Consider the following 18,560-nt stretch of genomic DNA (forward strand, 5'->3'; position numbering starts at 1 on the left):
ACACAATGGCCATTTCATTAGGTCGGTCATGGTCATTGACACTCATTTCTATTTTTGTGTCCATAAACACGAACCCTGACAACATTTGGTTGATTTAAGAAATGAACTTACTATAATGAGTGATGAAACGGATCGAGGTTGATTCCATACACACAGATCTTTCTCTACAGAACGCACGTGAGCTGCGGGTTAACTGTAATTCATTCATCATGGAGGAATGATGTCTGTCCATCTCGCGTTCATCTGAACTGCTGCGTAAACTGAGTAAGAGAGCAAATGACGAATCCATGCGCGCCGCAGCACTTCAGGAGTATCGACTCACTGCAAACTGATGATTCACTAAATGATGATTCAGTAAACAATGATTCTTTAGTCGCGTTTGACTAAAGAAAGTCAGTCATGATGACACTTGCTCCATGCAAACACCTTATAAAGCAGGCTAATAATAATACTTGTTATATTTTTTTCCAGAGATTTGTCAGCTGTTTACTGTTGCATGTTTTCATATTTATTTTTTACAGTAGATATTGCTTTTAATGCATGTTGCATGACAGTATAGATGATAAATAACTCATAATTGTTTAAAAACAATATTTGGTTACACTTTATTTTAAGGTGTCCTTGTTACAGCATTATTATACATTTAAATACCAAGTAATAGTAATTAACTACATGCACTTACTACATAGTTAGGATTATGGTTGGCGTACATGTAACATTTGTAACAAGGACACCTTAAAATAAAGTGTTACCCAATATTAGTTTGTTATTCTGTTGATATCTTCAGGGTACTTTCAAAACAACATTTTTATTAAATTCTCTAACCTGCTTATATTATGATAAAGAATAGCAGCTGTATTAAAATCTGTGATATGAGCCGCACTGAGTTTGAGCAGTTGGAACAGAAAACAAGACAAAAAAACTGCAGTTAAAGTTTACGCTGATGATAAATACCACTCTAATCTCAGACATGGTCTTGGTCACAAGTTTATTTTAGTTTTAGCAGTTGAGTGAAATACCAACTTAGATAAAAAGTATAGAGAAACAAAACCGGTTATTTGACAAGCACCACATTACAAGCTCCAAAATTAGAAATCAGAGAAGATGGTAATTTATTTATAACAGAAATATTTTATTTAATAAAAAAATCGACACAGAATACCTGTCAAAAACAGGTTCACAAGCCCAACATCTAACAACATAGTCAGCTCTAAAAGTACACATCTGGATGGCAAAACTAAAGGAAGAAAAGCGTAAAGTTTTGTTTGTTGTGCAGAATAAAGAGTCAGAAAATCAGGATGAATTTAAGAGGGAGAGAGGATAGTTAAAGGTTACTTTACTTCTTTAAAGAACAGAAATTTATCAATCAGTTTCTTCTTTTTTGATTAGATTACATTGTAAACATGATTTTTGACATCTCTCCAGCCCCTGGTTTGAAGCACTGGTTCTTTCTGTAGGCACTTTAAACATTTGTCTTTCCCAGGAACTTTCATTAGTGTTATGCAGGTCCCTTGCTGTCGCCAAACCACTTTTTTTCAGCATCACTCCAGGGAATGTTCGTTCTGCCTGGAAGAACCTACAGAAAAGAATCAGAAAAGCACATGATTCCATCAGTCATAAGTAAACATGTATATTAAGTAAGTATGACTTTGCTGGAGGGATAATAACAATAAAATCACTATGTATACATCTATTATAGTCCTTGTGTATTGCATTATTTTACATGTGAACTGAACAACACCTAAACTGAAGAACGTAGTAATATAGTAGTAGTAAGAGCAGTAATATCAGTGGAGGCAGTGCTAGGTATTTTAGCATCAGTAGCAGCTTTCGTAGCTTTTAGAAAATTATATGACTGAGTGTAGTAAAGATGACAGAGAGACAATCATTTCAATTTCTATGAGGGTTCATGTTTTTGCTTTATGAGCATATATTTTAAAGATTGATGTAGTACACATCACAAAATGTCTAAATAATAGGGATCCTAAAACTAATCCATAAAATTTGATAATAGGGGTGTGATGATAACTGCATCACCACCTTACCGCCATAATGAGATGTCAACCGCGGTGATGTGGCTATTACCGTCATCACCGCCCATTTTAGTTTAGTATTTATTTTTGCTTGTGAATCTTTCAGGATTGTATAGAAAAACAGAATAAACTAAATAAAAGGAATAAAAGGCCTGCCCTGAGTATTTTCCACCTAAATTACAAATTTAGATTACAAAACGAAATCACTGAATCCTTTTTAAAACCAGCATGGGCTGTTTTTATTTTAAGCTTATTTTAATAAAGCAGACCTACTAACTCAAATCAATCGCTCCACAGAAAATAAGCATTTTAACGCACCGCTGTAATTTCTATATCCCAGTCCCTTTATCAACATGTTTAATAAAAGGCATTATTTTAAAGATTATAACCTGAGAATATGATTTACCTCAGCGCTGCACTTTTCTCCTTCACCCTCGCGCTGAGTTCAGGTGACGGAGTGTTGTGAAGTAGTTAAACTCTCAAACTGGCACAGGAATATCAGTATATTAATATAGGCTTTGCTAAAATGCTGGTCAAATGTAGGTCTTTTTTTACAGCTATAAACAGACACGCATGCTGCGACCACGGTGATGAGGCAACAATCGCATATATTTTGACTTATTTAAAGGGCACCTATGGTAAAAAATCTACTTTTCAAGCTGTTTAGACAGCCATATGTGCATGTATGGTGTATAGACCGTCATATTGGGGTGATATAAACACACCCAGTGCTTTTTTTTCAATTTAACAACATAAAAAACGGTGGACCAATTGGAGCGGTGTTCAAACCGACCGCAACTTTACGTAGGAGAGCGGTCCCCCCACCCACCAAAATTGTTTGACAGGCGTGTCATCATATCCTCAGTTTGTTGATTCACGTCCGCCATTTTCAGCGTGAGTCGAAGCGATATCATTAAAGGAACACGCTAGCTCTATTTTTAGATGCAAGGCTCATTGGGCTCAACACAAGATCAATATTCTCCACATTATCGCTCTAATCGGAATTATTGGTTGTATCTTTAGGTAGGTTTGCAAACATGTGTACTTCTCATTGAGTCTACCTTATACTTCAGCCGTTTGCATTTCTCGCTATCCCAGAAGCTCCCTGTGATCTTAACTAGCATGCGTTTTAGAACTCTAAACATCGGTTTCTATCAGGGTACACTCAAGTCGACGGCTGGGCGCCGCGGACCGCTGCAGAAACCTATGTTTAGAATTCAAAAATGCGTGGCGCGACGATTCGGGACACTTCATGTTTCTGCCGCGCCACAGAGAGTGTCTGGTGTGCTGTGTCGCAGCTTCGAGCGGCTCATCCGGTGCCTCAGTCAAAGTTAATTCAGTGTGTGTGGTTATTAGTTTCTGTGTACAAGCTCGGCACTTGAAACTAGCACACAGTTGGCTGTAAAACTGTACAAAGACACAAATGATTTTGTACTCTCTGCTTGGTCTGTGTCAGAGTTGTACATGTACGACTGAATGCTGATCCTCTCCTCTCAATCTGCCTCTGTTGCAAACACAGAGCGGGTGAGCTCATGGCCCCGCCCCCTTGTTACGTTGGGCGGGAAGCCGAAACTAATTTACATGTGAAGCAACACACCCATAAATCAGCGAGCTGTGGACACGCCCCCAACATGACACTTTTTAACACATTATAATAAAACAATCTGAATTGTGTTTTGAACTGAACCTAAACTGGCACACTCAGAAGAGCCATAATATTAATATTACATCATAAAAAAGAGGTAAACTATGTGCCCTTTAAAGTAGGCTATAGGCTATAATAATTTTGTGTAAAGACATATATTAAAATATGTAGCTAATATATCACAGGGGTTTGTGTAGCAGCAATTAGAATGGAGCATAATTAAATCATTTTTTCCCCGTGGAGTGAAACAAACACTACACAGTTGTGTAGCGGATGGGGACGCACAAGAATATACAATTCAGATATTTTTGTTGGAAGAAAAATATTCTTTGAACGAATTTTGTTTTGTACAATTTGCATCTTTGTTTTTGTGGGTCAGTTATTTACAAAATAAACATGAATAACTAATAAACTTTGAGGTGAAGCGATGTGCCTCAGGGTCCGCTATATGCCGCGGCTAAAACACAAACTGGTCTGTTAAATACAATCGTAATATAAATAAAATAAAAGTAAAATATTCAGTTTGGAATATTGAATCTTTGTTAACTGCATGATCCGAAATAAAATAGCAGCCTATATTATCACTCTTTATGACAAACATCCATTGATCGGTCTGTTTCGCTTTAGTTTAATCAGAGTTTGAACTTTCTGATATTTTAGGCAAAGTGGTCTGCTTAACCAATGATTGAACTTATCCACCTGCGACCCACCCATAATTAAACATCATGTAGGCGAGCTGGCTTTTTGATTACCTGAACCGTGTATTAACTGCTGCACCAGCATAACCGAGATCTGCGTATTAATAGCAGCACCAGCAGATATAAGAGAATTTGTTTCATAACAGCGTTTTCTGCTTCTTAAATATCCAATATTAAGAGAGTGACTCCATAAGGTACATAACCTGCGCACACTTGATTATTACTTGAATGTGTAAAGTCATGGACGTATCTCACAGCGCAAAGCATAACTTATCCTTTAAATGTCCATGCTTAATATGTCATTGATGAGGTCTATCTATTGAAAGGGTTACCTACAATGGAGTATATATAGGCTATATATGCGCTACATAGCAGGGACGTTAAGGTTGTATGTAACCCTTTCAGTAGATAGGCCCTGAGGCACATCGCTTCACCTCAAAGTTTATTAGTTATTATTGTTTATTTTGTAGATTACTGACGTCAAAAACTAAGATACAAATTGTACAAAACGAAATGCGTTAATTGTAAAAAATATATGAATTGAAACACAACTGTGCAGTGTTTGTTTCGCTCCTCTGGAAAAAAGGATTATGCTCCACTGTAATTGCTGCTACACAAACCCCTGTGATATATTAGCTACATTTTTTTATAAATGTCTTTACACACAATTATTATAGCATATAGCCTACTTTAAATAAGTCAAATATTTGCGATTGTTGCCTCATCACAGTGGTCACAGCTCGCGCTTCTGTATAGCTTCTGTAAAAAAAGACCTACATTTGACCAGCATTTTAGCAAAGCCTATATTAATATACTGATATTCCTGTGCCAGTTTGACACTGTAAATTAAACTGAGGAGAGTTTAACTACTTCACAACACTCCGTCACCTGAACTCAGCACGAGGGAGAAGGACAAAAGTGCAGCGCTGAGGTAAAATCATATTCTCAAGTCATAATCTTTAAAATAATGACTTGTATTAAAAATGTTGATAAAGGGACTGGGATATAGAAATTACAGCGTTAAAACTGCTTATTTTCAGTGGAGCGATTTTATTTATATATATATATATATATATATATATGTGTGTGTGCGGGTAACCGACATACCGCATGATTTCTTGCTTCAACACCGCGATAACAGAAAATCCGTTACCGTCACAGCCTTAATTGATAATCATTGATAGACATTTGTTGTCAATTAATGGCATTATCAATTAGTTGGAGTGTGACAACAAAATAACTCAAAATGCTGAAGAGTTGAGATCAACCAGCATGAGGATAAAGTGTGCATCCTAGAGACTTTAAATTAGTTAATAAGGTAACCTAAAATGTAACTGTAACCTTAAAGTTATTCTATTATTATTGAAGTATCGGATCAGGTTTCGGTAGATACTCGAAATCAAAGGACTCTGACTCGAGGGCAAAAATACCGGACCGGGACATCCCTAATCTGTATAGAAAAAGTTCATCAATTATCTGAATAACATAGCTAACAATCTTACCATTTCCATTACCAGTCTTAGACTTCTGTTTTCTTTGGTCTGTGTGGGAGTCAGGGCTTTCTGGGTAAAGAAAAGAGACAGCTTGTGATATATAAACTAAAAACTGACTTATTAATTACTGAACTCTATAAGCCTGAAAGTCTAAGCTGTATATAATCAAACTGCAAACCATCCAAGTTGGAATAATACGCCTCGTCATGCTCACGTCTACATTTCTGCCTTCTAGATAACTCTGTAACACAAGAAAATAAACATCAGATTATCACAAGTTATATCTGTATAGAAAAAGGTCATCAATTATCTGAATAACTACATTATTCAGATCCCTTTTTTCTGTTTATGTGTTTATGAGCTTGATTGCATATATATATATATATATATATATATATATATATATATACACATACATACATATTTGATAGTTGAGAATGCGCCGCTTCGCGGTGTAGAGAAACCTGCTTTCCGAGAAATAATGGCGGCGGAATAATGAAGCAAGATCCTAGGGATGTGAACCTACACTGGTCCTAGGTTCAGTTCTGTTATGATTATCATGCCATTGATTTGGTTCAATTCGATGTCTCGGTGCATTGACGATGCTTTCCATAAATAATTAGATTTTTTCTTCACAACACAAGATTTTTTTTTTTTTAAATCTATAAATATATTAATATTTATATTTGATTTGTAATACAGTTTTGTTCTTAAATACAGCAGTCAGATATATGAACTGTACCCTTAATTTGATCTGCTCAAGAAAACACTGTTTCTGAATGTATCAAACAAAACTCCAGTACATGCACAGAAGACAGCATGAGCATTTATAGCAAATAAACTAATGTAAACATTATCCCGCTTGCTTTTTGAGCACTGTCAATTGAGGTCTTACACCTTTATGATTGGTCATTGCCTTCACCCGCTCAACAGAAATGGCTGCGACCTCAACGAAAAAAAGTTCTGTTATTACCGTGAAAATTGGTTAGGCATGGATAACACGCAACTCAATAGGCACAACTTTTATTGTAATTTTAAATGTAAAAATAAAATGTATGTTATGCTATCATAAGTGGGGTTTTTTTCGTGAAATTGTCCGGTTGGCATTTGTAAAAAAATAATAATAATAAAAAATTAGGCTATTAGGCCTACTTGTGATTTTATTTATCTAGTTAGCCTATTTAATAACTTGTTTTCAGGTTACATTTTCATTTGAAGGCAATAAGCTTACAAGTAAAAAACAAACAAACAAAGATATTCTAACTGTATTAAAGCCATCAAAATAGGTCTACATTATATTTTCAAATCCACATCACGCACTATATAGCTATTTCACTTTATAACACTGCAAACTTGACTTCGCAGGCTGATCATCTTTAAAGATATTTTTAAGTGTCCTAACTTGAGACTGCTGCCTCATAATGGGATGTTTCTTTACACAACCGTTAAAGTGCACTTTAGCAATGTCAAAATTAAAGCAAATATTCAAAAGGGTTCTGCGTTTTGTCAACTGTATAGCTTAATTGTAATAATAATGAATATAATAAATGATAATATTATTTATAGTGTAGACTACTGAGGGACTGTGCAGTGTCCAACTAAACATTTTTATTTCTAACTAAAAAACATAAAATGACTGGCAGCTGCGTCCCTGCTGAAATTTATTTAACAACAAATTTTTTTAGCGTTTCTTTCCATTTAGAGCTCAAGAGAGTTGTATTTTCAGTTTTAATTAACCAAAACATGAAATGAATTAGGCTGTTGGCCTTCATGAAATCCACTAGTCCAGTTTTCTCCTGTGTGAAATTAGAGAGCACCTCCGCCGCCGCGTGCACGTTTTAAAGGCTATAAGGTGTGCATCAGCCGAAGGAGTGGTCACTGCGCTAACAGTGGTGCATAATATTAAGGTGTGCGTCTCCTGTAGGAGCGGTCACTGCGCTAACAGTGGTGCGTAATAAGGTGTGCATCAGCCGAAGGAGTGGTCACTGCGCTAGCAGTGGTGCATAATAAGGTGTGCATCAGCCAAAGGAGTGGTCACTGCGCTAACAGTGGTGCATAATATTAAGGTGTGCGTCTCCTGTAGGAGCGGTCACTGCGCTAACAGTGGTGCGTAATAAGGTGTGCACCAGCCGAAGGAGTGGTCACTGCGCTAGCAGTGGTGCATAATATTAAGGTGTGCGTCTCCTGTAGGAGCGGTCACTGCGCTAGCAGTGGTGCGTAATAAGGTGTGCATCTGCCGAAGGAGTGGTCACCACGCTAGCAGTGGTGCGTAATAAGGTGTGCATCTGCCGAAGGAGTGGTCACTGCGCTAACAGTGGTGCGTAATAAGGTGTGCATCAGCCGAAGGAGTGGTCACTGCGCTAACAGTGGTGCGTAATATTAAGGTGTGCGTCTCCTGTAGGAGCGGTCACTGCGCTAGCAGTGGTGCGTAATAAGGTGTGCATCTGCCGAAGGAGTGGTCACTGCGCTAACAGTGGTGCGTAATAAGGTGTGCATCAGCCGAAGGAGTGGTCACTGCGCTAACAGTGGTGCGTAATAAGGTGTGCATCAGCCGAAGGAGTGGTCACTGCCCTAACAGTGGTGCATAATATTAAGGTGTGCGTCTCCTGTAGGAGCGGTCACTGCGCTAGCAGTGGTGCGTAATAAGGTGTGCATCTGCCGAAGGAGTGGTCACTGCGCTAACAGTGGTGCGTAATAAGGTGTGCATCAGCCGAAGGAGTGGTCACTGCGCTAACAGTGGTGCGTAATAAGGTGTGCATCAGCCGAAGGAGTGGTCACTGCGCTAGCAGTGGTGCGTAATAAGGTGTGCATCTGCCGAAGGAGTGGTCACTGCGCTAGCAGTGGTGCGTAATAAGGTGTGCATCAGCCGAAGGAGTGGTCACTGCGCTAACAGTGGTGCATAATATTAAGGTGTGCGTCTCCTGTAGGAGTGGTCACTGCGCTAACAGTGGTGCGTAATAAGGTGTGCATCTGCCGAAGGAGTGGTCACTGCGCTAACAGTGGTGCGTAATATTAAGGTGTGTGTCTCCTGTAGGAGCGGTCACTGCGCTAGCAGTGGTGCGTAATAAGGTGTGCATCTGCCGAAGGAGTGGTCACTGCGCTAACAGTGGTGCGTAATAAGGTGTGCATCTGCCGAAGGAGTGGTCACTGCGCTAACAGTGGTGCGTAATATTAAGGTGTGTGTCTCCTGTAGGAGCGGTCACTGCGCTAGCAGTGGTGCGTAATAAGGTGTGCATCTGCCGAAGGAGTGGTCACTGCGCTAGTAGTGGTGCATAATATTAAGGTGTGTCTCCTGTAGGAGCGGTCACTGCGCTAGCAGTGGTGCATCATAATAAAGTGTGTGTCTCCTGTAGGAGCGGTCACTGACACTATCATTAACACTCTGCTAACACTCACCTGCTCATCATGATCATCTCTCTCAGCCTGGCCAGGGTGGTGATACTCTCTTAGTCTCTTTCTGTCTTGAACTTTCTCTGATATCTGTGTGAATATATAGTGTTAGACACTCAATAACAATCATATTAGAGCTGGGCGATATGGCAAAAAAATTATAACGATAATTTTTTTCATATCGGTCGATATCGATAATTATAATGATAAATGTAAAAATCTTCATATTTATCAATTTTATAAGATTTTAACCACACCAATCCCTTTGTGCAGCTGATTTAACACATTTTGTGAAATGTTTTAGCTGTCTGACAATTTAAATAAAATAATAAGCAAAAGAACAATCTTAATTCAGCATTTACATTTACTGTGAAGTGTAAAAGTGATTACATTAATATTTATTAAGCACCAGGCTTATTAGGTTTTAATATGTTTAATTAACATGAGAAAATCAGTGGTACATGAAACTACAACAATTTGTACCTGCTTATTTCCAGAAGGTTTTCTTTGTCCCATTATCTGTAAAACAAAACAATTACCTTTCAGCAAGATCACCACACATTATTATTAAATTACCACAGTGGTATAATTTATTCATTTATTTTAAATAGTGGCCACATGAATAGAGGTAAATTTGGTTTTATATTCGCACATTCGGACTTTCCCCTTAATAATATTATTTCATTAAAGTATTATTTGCAAACTCTAAATAACAAAATCATATTAGCAGCAAATGACTATCAAAGTACAACATTGTTCACAGTCAAATAAACAGTGTTAATGTTGTTTAGAAATCATACTTGCATGCTAATTCTGATTGAAAACAATAAAGAGACTTCTAAATGAACGAATGTGCGAAAATAAAACCAACTTTACCTCTATGCCACATGAATGCATTAAATATTGCTAGTATAATAATAAATGACTTTATGGCAAATATGAATTTGTTCCATTCAGGATATTTTTGCTAATTGCTCCTACAATTTAGCCTAAATAATTTTAAAAACAGAATAAGGCATCAACTTGATAACTTTGAAGTTTCATTGAACTTATTAATTTCACCACAATTATTATACCATTAATAGAAAATATATCCATGTTACAGTTTCATAGAAAATCACAAACAAATACTTTTGCAGAGTTTTCACAGCCAGGGTCACTTTTATGCTGCAAAAATGACTCGAATAATTAATTTGTCATCAAAATTGTTACCAAATTTCAGTATTAGTTGAAGCACATGTAAGGACCAACTAATGTTAACTAAGCTTATGCTAACGTTAGCTAAATGACGATCGGGAAGGCTAGACCAGACTATAAAACACCTCAGCCTTGTTTAAAGTTAATTAAAATGAATTAAGCCTCACCTGTAACAGTGCTGGACGTCTTTTCCGCTGTTTCCCTCCTTGGCTTCGTCTGTCTTCGAGCACATGTCTCGTGATGTGCTTTAGCAGCCTCCGTGACATGCGTTCACGTGCCATAACTCTGATCTGTGTTAATGATCGGTTCTCAATCTGTCCCGCTCTCAGGCTCCCCTCCCCCACTCGAAACTCAAGCTCCCCTCCCCCAGCGCAGCCTCAAGTTCAAAAGTTCATGCAGCAGTCTCACCAATTAAGACTTCTACTCCGGTTCAGCAATATCACGACTTTTGCACTTCATTTCACTCGGCTATATGTTCATTAATTTATTAATTGAGTTGATATTGTTTTAGATTTTATATTTTATGACAATTATTTATTTATTTGTAAATAAATAATTTATCATTGCATAAATGCAGTTAAGTTACAAAATAAATTAAGGTGTACAAAGTAGATAGAATACATTGGATGTTATGGAATAAGATATAGGCATGTATTTACTAAAAGGGGTAAACATTTAACTGATAAAGTGGTTTTAATATCTTTTTAATTAAGCACGTTATAGGTGTTACACATCCACACACATATAGTAATGTACATACACAGCTAAAGCATAACATTATGACCACATTCAGTTTATATCACTGTTTTACGTTATTTGTAAATTAAATTAAATGTAAGTGCACTTAAATTACTAAATAAAGTTAAGGTGTATACAGTAGATAGAATACATTGGATATATTGTATGAACTATTGGATAAATGATGAACATAACAAAGACAAAAAAGTCTCTTAACCTAATTAAAAATAATAATAATAATTTAATAACAGGAATGAACACGCAGTAACAGGAATGAATATCCAGACACTGTGGACGTTCAGCTTGCTCTGGTGATAACTGGGTTGTGTGGAGCGATGTTTGAGGGCTTCTTTTGTCTTTGATGTTATGGTACATCTGTCTCCACTTTTTGTGGCATCTGCACTTTTCTCTCTTAGGTCATTGATCAGTTTCTTCCTGCCTGACTCTAGGTCCTTCCTGTATCTCTCCGACTCATTCATTCGTTCATTTTCTTCTCGGCTTAGTCCCTTTATTAATCAGGGGTCGCCACAGAGGAAAGAACCGCCAACTTATCCAGCATATGTTTTATGCAGCGGATGTACTTCCAGCCGCAACCCAGCACTAGGAAACATCCATACATACTCATTCACACTCATACACTACTGCCGATTTAGCTTATTCAATTCACCTGTACTGTGTGTCTTTGAACTGTGGAGGAAACCGGAGCACCCAGAGGAAACCCACGCCAACACGGGAAGAACATGCAAACTCCACACAGAAATGCCAACTGATCCAGCCGGGGCTTAAACCAGTGGCCTTCTTGCTGTGAGGCGATCATTCTACCCACTGCACCACCGTGACACCCTTATTCAGATTCCTTCTCTAAATATTTCTGTCTCTTCTCTGGGTCTGCATCATGTTTACAATAAAGTCGTTGCTTTTCTGCAGCACTTATAGGTGGATTGGCACTCTGCAAGTATATAATACATACATATGATACATGTGATACACTCACCGGCCACTTTATTAGGTATACCTCACTAGTACCAGGTTGGACCCCTTTTTTGCCTTTCAGAACTGCCTTAATTCTTCGTGGCATAGATTCAACAAGCTACTGGAAATATTCCTCAGAGATTTTGCTCCATATTGACATGATAGCATCACACAGTTGCTGCAGATTTGTCGGCTGCACATCCATGACGCCAATCTCTTGTTCCACCACATCCCAAAGCTGCTCTATTGGATTGAGCTCTGGTGACTGTGGAGGCCATTTGAGTACAGTGAACTCATTGTCAAGAAACCAGTCTGAGATGATTGGCGCTTTATGACATGGTGCGTTATCCTGCTGGAAGTAGCCATCAGAAGATGGAGACACTGTGGTCATAAAGGGATGGACATGGTCAGCAACAATACTCAGGTAGGCTGTGGCGTCAACACCATGCTCAATTGGTACTAATGGACCCAAAGTGTGCCAAGAAAATCTCCCCCACACCATTACACCACCACCACCAGCCTGAACCGCTGATACAAGGCAGGATGGATCCATGCTTTCATGTTGTTGAGGCCAAATTCTGAGCCGACCATCCGAATGTGTCAGCAGAAATGGAGACTCATCAGACCAGGCAACGTTTCTCCAATCTTCTATTGTCCAGTTTTGGTGAGCCTGTGTGAATTGTAGCCTCAGTTTCCTGTTCTTAGCTCACAGGAGCGGCACCCGGTGTGGTCTTCTGCTGCTGTAGCCCATCCTCCTCAAGGTTGGACGTGTTGTGTGTTCAGAGATGCTCTTCTGCAGACCTCGGTTGTAACGAGTGCTTATTTGAGTTACTGTTGCCTTTCTATCAGCTGGAACCAGTCTGGCCATTCTCCTCTGACCTCTGGCATCAACAAGGCATTTGCGCCCACAGAACTGCCGCTCACTGGATATTTCCTCTTTGTCGGACCATTCTCTGTAAACCCTAGAGATGGTTGTGTGTGAAAATCCAAGTAGATCAGCAGTTTCTGAAATACTCAGAGCAGCCCGTCTGGCAGCAACAACCATGCCACGTTCAGAGTCACTTAAATCCCCTTTCTTCTCCATTCTGATGCTCGCTTTGACCTGCAGCAGATCGTCTTGACCATGTCTACATGCCTACATGCAGTGAGCTGCTGACATGTGATTGGCTGATTAGAAATTTGCATTAATGAGCAGCTGGACAGGTGTACCTAATAAAGTGGCCAGTGAGTGTACATTTACAATATAAGTAATTGTAACTGAAACCTAAAAGATTCAAGTAAATCATCTTACATTAACAATGTTTTGCATTAATATTTATGAAACAGAGAACGCATCTTACTCCTGTTACTATTACTCAGTCCTGTTATGGCTTACAGTATATGAGTAACGGGACTGAGGGTCTGAGGGTGAGTTTTCAGCATAAAATTATCAAATTCATGCTAAATAGCCACATGGCACACATGCTAATAGCATGAGGATATGGAGCAAGTTTTAGCGGTTTATCAAAGATATGTATTTTTAAAATGAATTAATAAAATGAGAAGACTTTCCCCTTTGTTCTCCCATGGCCTTTAAAAGATCTGGATGATGCAACTTCCTGTTGAAAATATGCCTTATGGAATGTCCCAAGTTAATCAAAGGGGTAAATGTGTTAGGGTAACAGTAATGAGTGAAAACCTGGGGACACGACTAAAATGTGTATTTTATCAAAAATGTTCAGATTTATTATATTTTTAAATAGGAAATCATTGATTGGATATAAAACTGCATGTAAATGCAAAAAAAAAACTAATTTGGAAGGATTTTAAACAATATATTTTAGCAAATGTTAGAAGCAGGGAGTGGTGACATGCAACAGCTGCTCTTTTTAGTGTTCTACATAGTTTTTAATAATGATTTTAATTATTTATTCTAAATTTTGCAGTTTGTTAAATTTGAAGACTCTTTGATTGTTACTAAAATGCATTTTTGAGTTAATTTAATGCATTTTTATATATTTAATATTCTGGGGACATAAATGTTACCCATTCAGTGGAATGTCCTGTATATTCAGTGGCCTTTCTATCAAAACCACATTAACTTCTTCAGCAGTCATGTGTGGGTCAGACGGCACGGGCCAGCGTTTACTCCCATGAGCATCAGTGAGCCTTGGCTGCCTGTGATAAGTTGCGCTTCACAACTGTTGCCTCCTTGAACAGATTTCACTAGATGAGTGAACTGACCACTGCAGAAACACCTCACAAGAGCTGTAGTTTTGGAGATGCACTGACCCAGTCATCTTGCCATTACACTATGGCCCTTATTAAACTCACTCAAATCCTTACACTAGTCCATTTTCCTTTCTAACGTATCAACTTTAAAGACAAAATGTTCTCTTGCTGCCTAATATATGCCACCTGCTAAAAGATGCCTTGAGGAAGAGATGATCAGTGTTATTCACTTCACCTGTCTGTGGTCATAATGTTGTGCTGGATCAGTGTGTACACGGTATATCACAGCCAGTCTGCTTCAACAGAACTAGCAGCCTAAACTAAGGCTCATCACCAGAGGTGGTTAGGCCTTTGCTGTTGCTGACCATCACTTGTAAAGCAGCTCGTCATTCATTTTAGAATTGCCTGAACTCTCAAGGACTCTAAATCGTCTCTTTTTCTGTCAAGTTGAGGACAGGGTTGCCAACTTTGTTGCTATGAAATATGTGACATAATTTGACTAGTGCAGCCATGCAAATTAGCATATGCATTCCATCATTGCATCATATTTACATTTACTGTTTAAAGGATACATTCTGTACTGTACATTATATAAAACATTTAAAACTAAAAGCTAAATCAGTAAAGCCTTCTCAACACCACTGCTGCTTCAATCTGTGGAGCAACCAATAAACAAGACATGGGAAATCACATACAGGACAAACCAGGCAAGCTCAACATATGGGATGTCCCGGCTAATACAGGGCGGCTGGCAACCTTAGCTGAGGACACGACAACTCTACCAGTGTTTTATAATATATATATATATATATAATTGTGATTTATTATGTATTATATTACGGTTTTAGTGTTGTACTTTGTGAAATACTTTGATCAACCTTGGTTGTATTTAAATAAGGTTGACACAGAGCTGACATCACACCTGACTGGAAGAGTGTTTGAATGCTTTAGTTTACCTTGCATTACTCTTTTTACTCTTTTCATTTCTCTCACTGGGCACACTTCACTCTCACCCTGCAGTTTTGTACATCTTTCCTCCACACCACATCTCTAGTGAACGGCTGTTCAGCACTAATGGTGTGCATGTGCTCTATAAATCTATCTACTTTTGGTTATGTTAACCTGTAACAGTATAGACAGTCTATTTTGAGTAAACACTAGGAATGTCCAGCGCTTCAGAGCAGCTCACACAGAAGCAGCTCCTTCCCCCAAGCCTCCCTCTGAAACAAATGCTCCTTAAAGCAGTATTCTACTTTCACTACTCCTATAGTGCCTATATTATTGTTTGTTTATTATATGTACTTTAATGTATTTTATTTCAACATTTATAACACCTCTACAGCATTAGGCATTTGCACAAGTGTAAATATCATCTGTTAATATGTAAATTCAACTGTAAAATATGGTGATGTACTAAGGCTGCTGGTGACTGATGGGTTAGGGTGAAAAACATTTGATAAGTTGTAGATATTATGTATTTTCAGACGTTCAGTGAGGCTCAGGTTGAATGAGTGCAATGACATTCATAGATTCATGTTGAGATTAATGTTAATTAAGATCTTATTTAATTAACGATTAATATAAATTTATATAGATGAAACATGAAATTATACATTAAAATATCGAAACTAAACGGCGAGTGAAGTAAATCGAGTCAATTTCATCACAGAATCATTAGTTGAGTTGAATTGATTTGTTTGAACAACCGATGCTTTCTAGAATGAACGGACGTCTTTACGAACGCTTAATTGATTCACTGATTCACTCGCTAGAATCATTGACGTTGATTCGCTAGAGTCATTTTTAAACGAACCTTTGTTCATAAACAGGACACGGCTTTGCAAAGAGAATTTACAGAGTTTATCTTTGACTTTACTGGAAACTAAAGCGACGAAACAGCACAGTCAGCTTCTAGAGTTATAACATCAGACAAGGTAAGACACTAAACATTTCATTATTGTTCATTGAGTGTCGAGAGGTGCAGTTTTGTCACGCGATGTCATGGCGATCATATAGGAGTGCTTTCACTAATGCGGCTGATGCTCGTATGAAACTAAAGGCTTTTCAAAGGCTCCAGATAGGAATTACATTCACTTTAACATTATAAGGGTGTTATTATGGAGTCTTGATGAACAATTTTAATGATGTATAATTTCATATGTAATTACATTAAATCCAGCAGTAAATTAACCAAGGTTTTAATGTAGTAAACGTGTAGTAACGTGTTTATTGGCAAATTGACTTCAGTTGGTTAATTTTCGTGAGGTAGTATTACAAACATGACATTTCAGTTTGCAAACCGGTCTCGTATAGTTTAGTTTAATCCTGTTTTCAGGCATTCCTCTCCTCTTCCTCTTCCACAGTGTAGTATAGTGACTGAAATGGCCAATCACAAAAATTCCCCAGCGAGGGAGCTGTCGTCCAATAGGAAAAATCCGCTCTCACTCATGCTCCTCCTCCCGAGATTTAAGATTGCAGTACACGTGTGTGACCGATGGGGGAGCTCGCGGACACAAGGCTAAACACCAAATTTCAGTTTTACTATTGCTGTGAGGACTTTTGCTGAAATTTGCACAGCATCAAGTATAGGCCCTTTGGAGGCCATTAAAGCATTTTATTTGTGAGGACCACCTAAAATGTCCTCACAAAGAAAAATGTCCTCACAACATTGGTTGTTTCTCAATAGTTGGTCCTCACAAGTATAGCAAAACCAACACACACACACACACACACACACACACACACACACTGCTCATAGTTCTGTCAGCTCTGAGAATCAGAGTAAAACTGAAGATAAATATATACATACTGTAGGACTCTATACATTCATTCATTCATTTTCTTTTCAGCTTAGTCCCTTTATTAATCAGGGGTCGCCACAGCGGAATGAACCGCCAACTTATCCAGCACATGTTTTATGCAGCGGATGGCCTTCCAGCTGCAACCCATCACTGGGAAACACCCATACACACTCATTCACACACACTACGGCTAATTTAGTTGATCAATTCCCCTATAGCGCATGTGTTTGGACTGTGTGGGAAACCGGAGCACCCAGAGGAAACCCACACCAACACGGGGAGAACATGCAAACTCCACACAGAAACACCAACTGTCCTAGCCGGGACTCGAACCAGCGACCTTCTTGCTGTGAGGCGACAGCACTACCTACTGTGCCACCGCGTCGCCCCCTCTATATATAGTTTATTTATGTTGTATATTGTACCTCATGTTTTTATTTTGTCATCATATTATAGGCCTACTGATTTCTGAAGGATCATTTTTACACTGAAGACTGCAGTACTGATGCTGAAAATTCAGCTTTCCTTCACAAATATAAATTGCACATTACTATATCTCCCTATAGTAATCAGCCATATTGAATCATAATATATTTTCAGATTTTTTGAGTATTTTTGCTGAAGTAAACGCAGCCGTGGAGAGCAGCAGAGACGTGTTTAGTGATCAGCTTGTTCTTGCCTTGGCCAGCAGCAGCAGGTCTATGAGGTCGGTGTTCTTCCTCTTCCTGTATCCTCCGGTGTTTTCTGGATGTGGTTTTGGGTTGTTCTGCTGCTGGAGCTGAGTTCGGCGCTCCTGCACGATGTCTGCGGTGAACTGGTGGACGACGGCGCAGGCCTGCTGGAAACGCCGGCCCTGAGCAGAGCGCCAGTACAGCCAGTCCCAGTGATACGGGAGATAGTGCTGACGCTGGACCAGCAGATGGGACAGATCCAGGATAGCAGAGATATACTGACGGGGCTTCCTGATGGAGAGACCGAGAGGGGTGAGTGAGTGTGTGTGTGTGTGTGTATAGTGTCTGTTTAGTGTGTGTGTGTGCGCGTAGTGTCTGTTTTGTGTGTGTTTGTGAGTGTATAGTGTCTGTTTAATGTGTGTGTGTGTGTGTGTGTGTAGTGTCTGTTTAGGGCGTGTGTGTATATTGTGTATTTGTGAGTGTAAAGTGTCTAGTGTGTGTGTGTGTGTGTGTATCTAGTGTGTTTTTGTGAGTGTATAGTGTCTGTTTAGTGTGTGTATGCGTGTATTGTGTGTGTAGTGTCTGTTTAGTGTGTATTTGTGTGTGTGTGTGTGTGTGTATTGTGTGTGTAGTGTCTGTTTAGTGTGTATTTGTGTGTGTGCATGTATATAGTGTCTGTTTAGTGTGTGTGTATAGTGTGTTTTTGTGAGT

At 38.7% G+C, this 18,560-nt stretch overlaps 1 protein-coding gene across 1 annotated transcript in view; it reads right to left on the reverse strand.

Moving 5' to 3' along the window:
• Positions 1–18,560, reverse strand: part of LOC130238616 (cytochrome P450 4F3) — a 45,258-nt gene that overhangs the window by 13,266 nt on the left and 13,432 nt on the right. The window contains exon 6 of the mRNA XM_056469690.1: positions 17,858–18,140. Within this exon, the coding sequence (XP_056325665.1) occupies positions 17,858–18,140 (283 nt within the window). The remainder of the gene's footprint in view (positions 1–17,857; positions 18,141–18,560) is intronic.

This window comes from Danio aesculapii, chromosome 12 (assembly GCF_903798145.1).
Source record: "Danio aesculapii chromosome 12, fDanAes4.1, whole genome shotgun sequence".
NCBI lineage: Eukaryota > Metazoa > Chordata > Actinopteri > Cypriniformes > Danionidae > Danio > Danio aesculapii.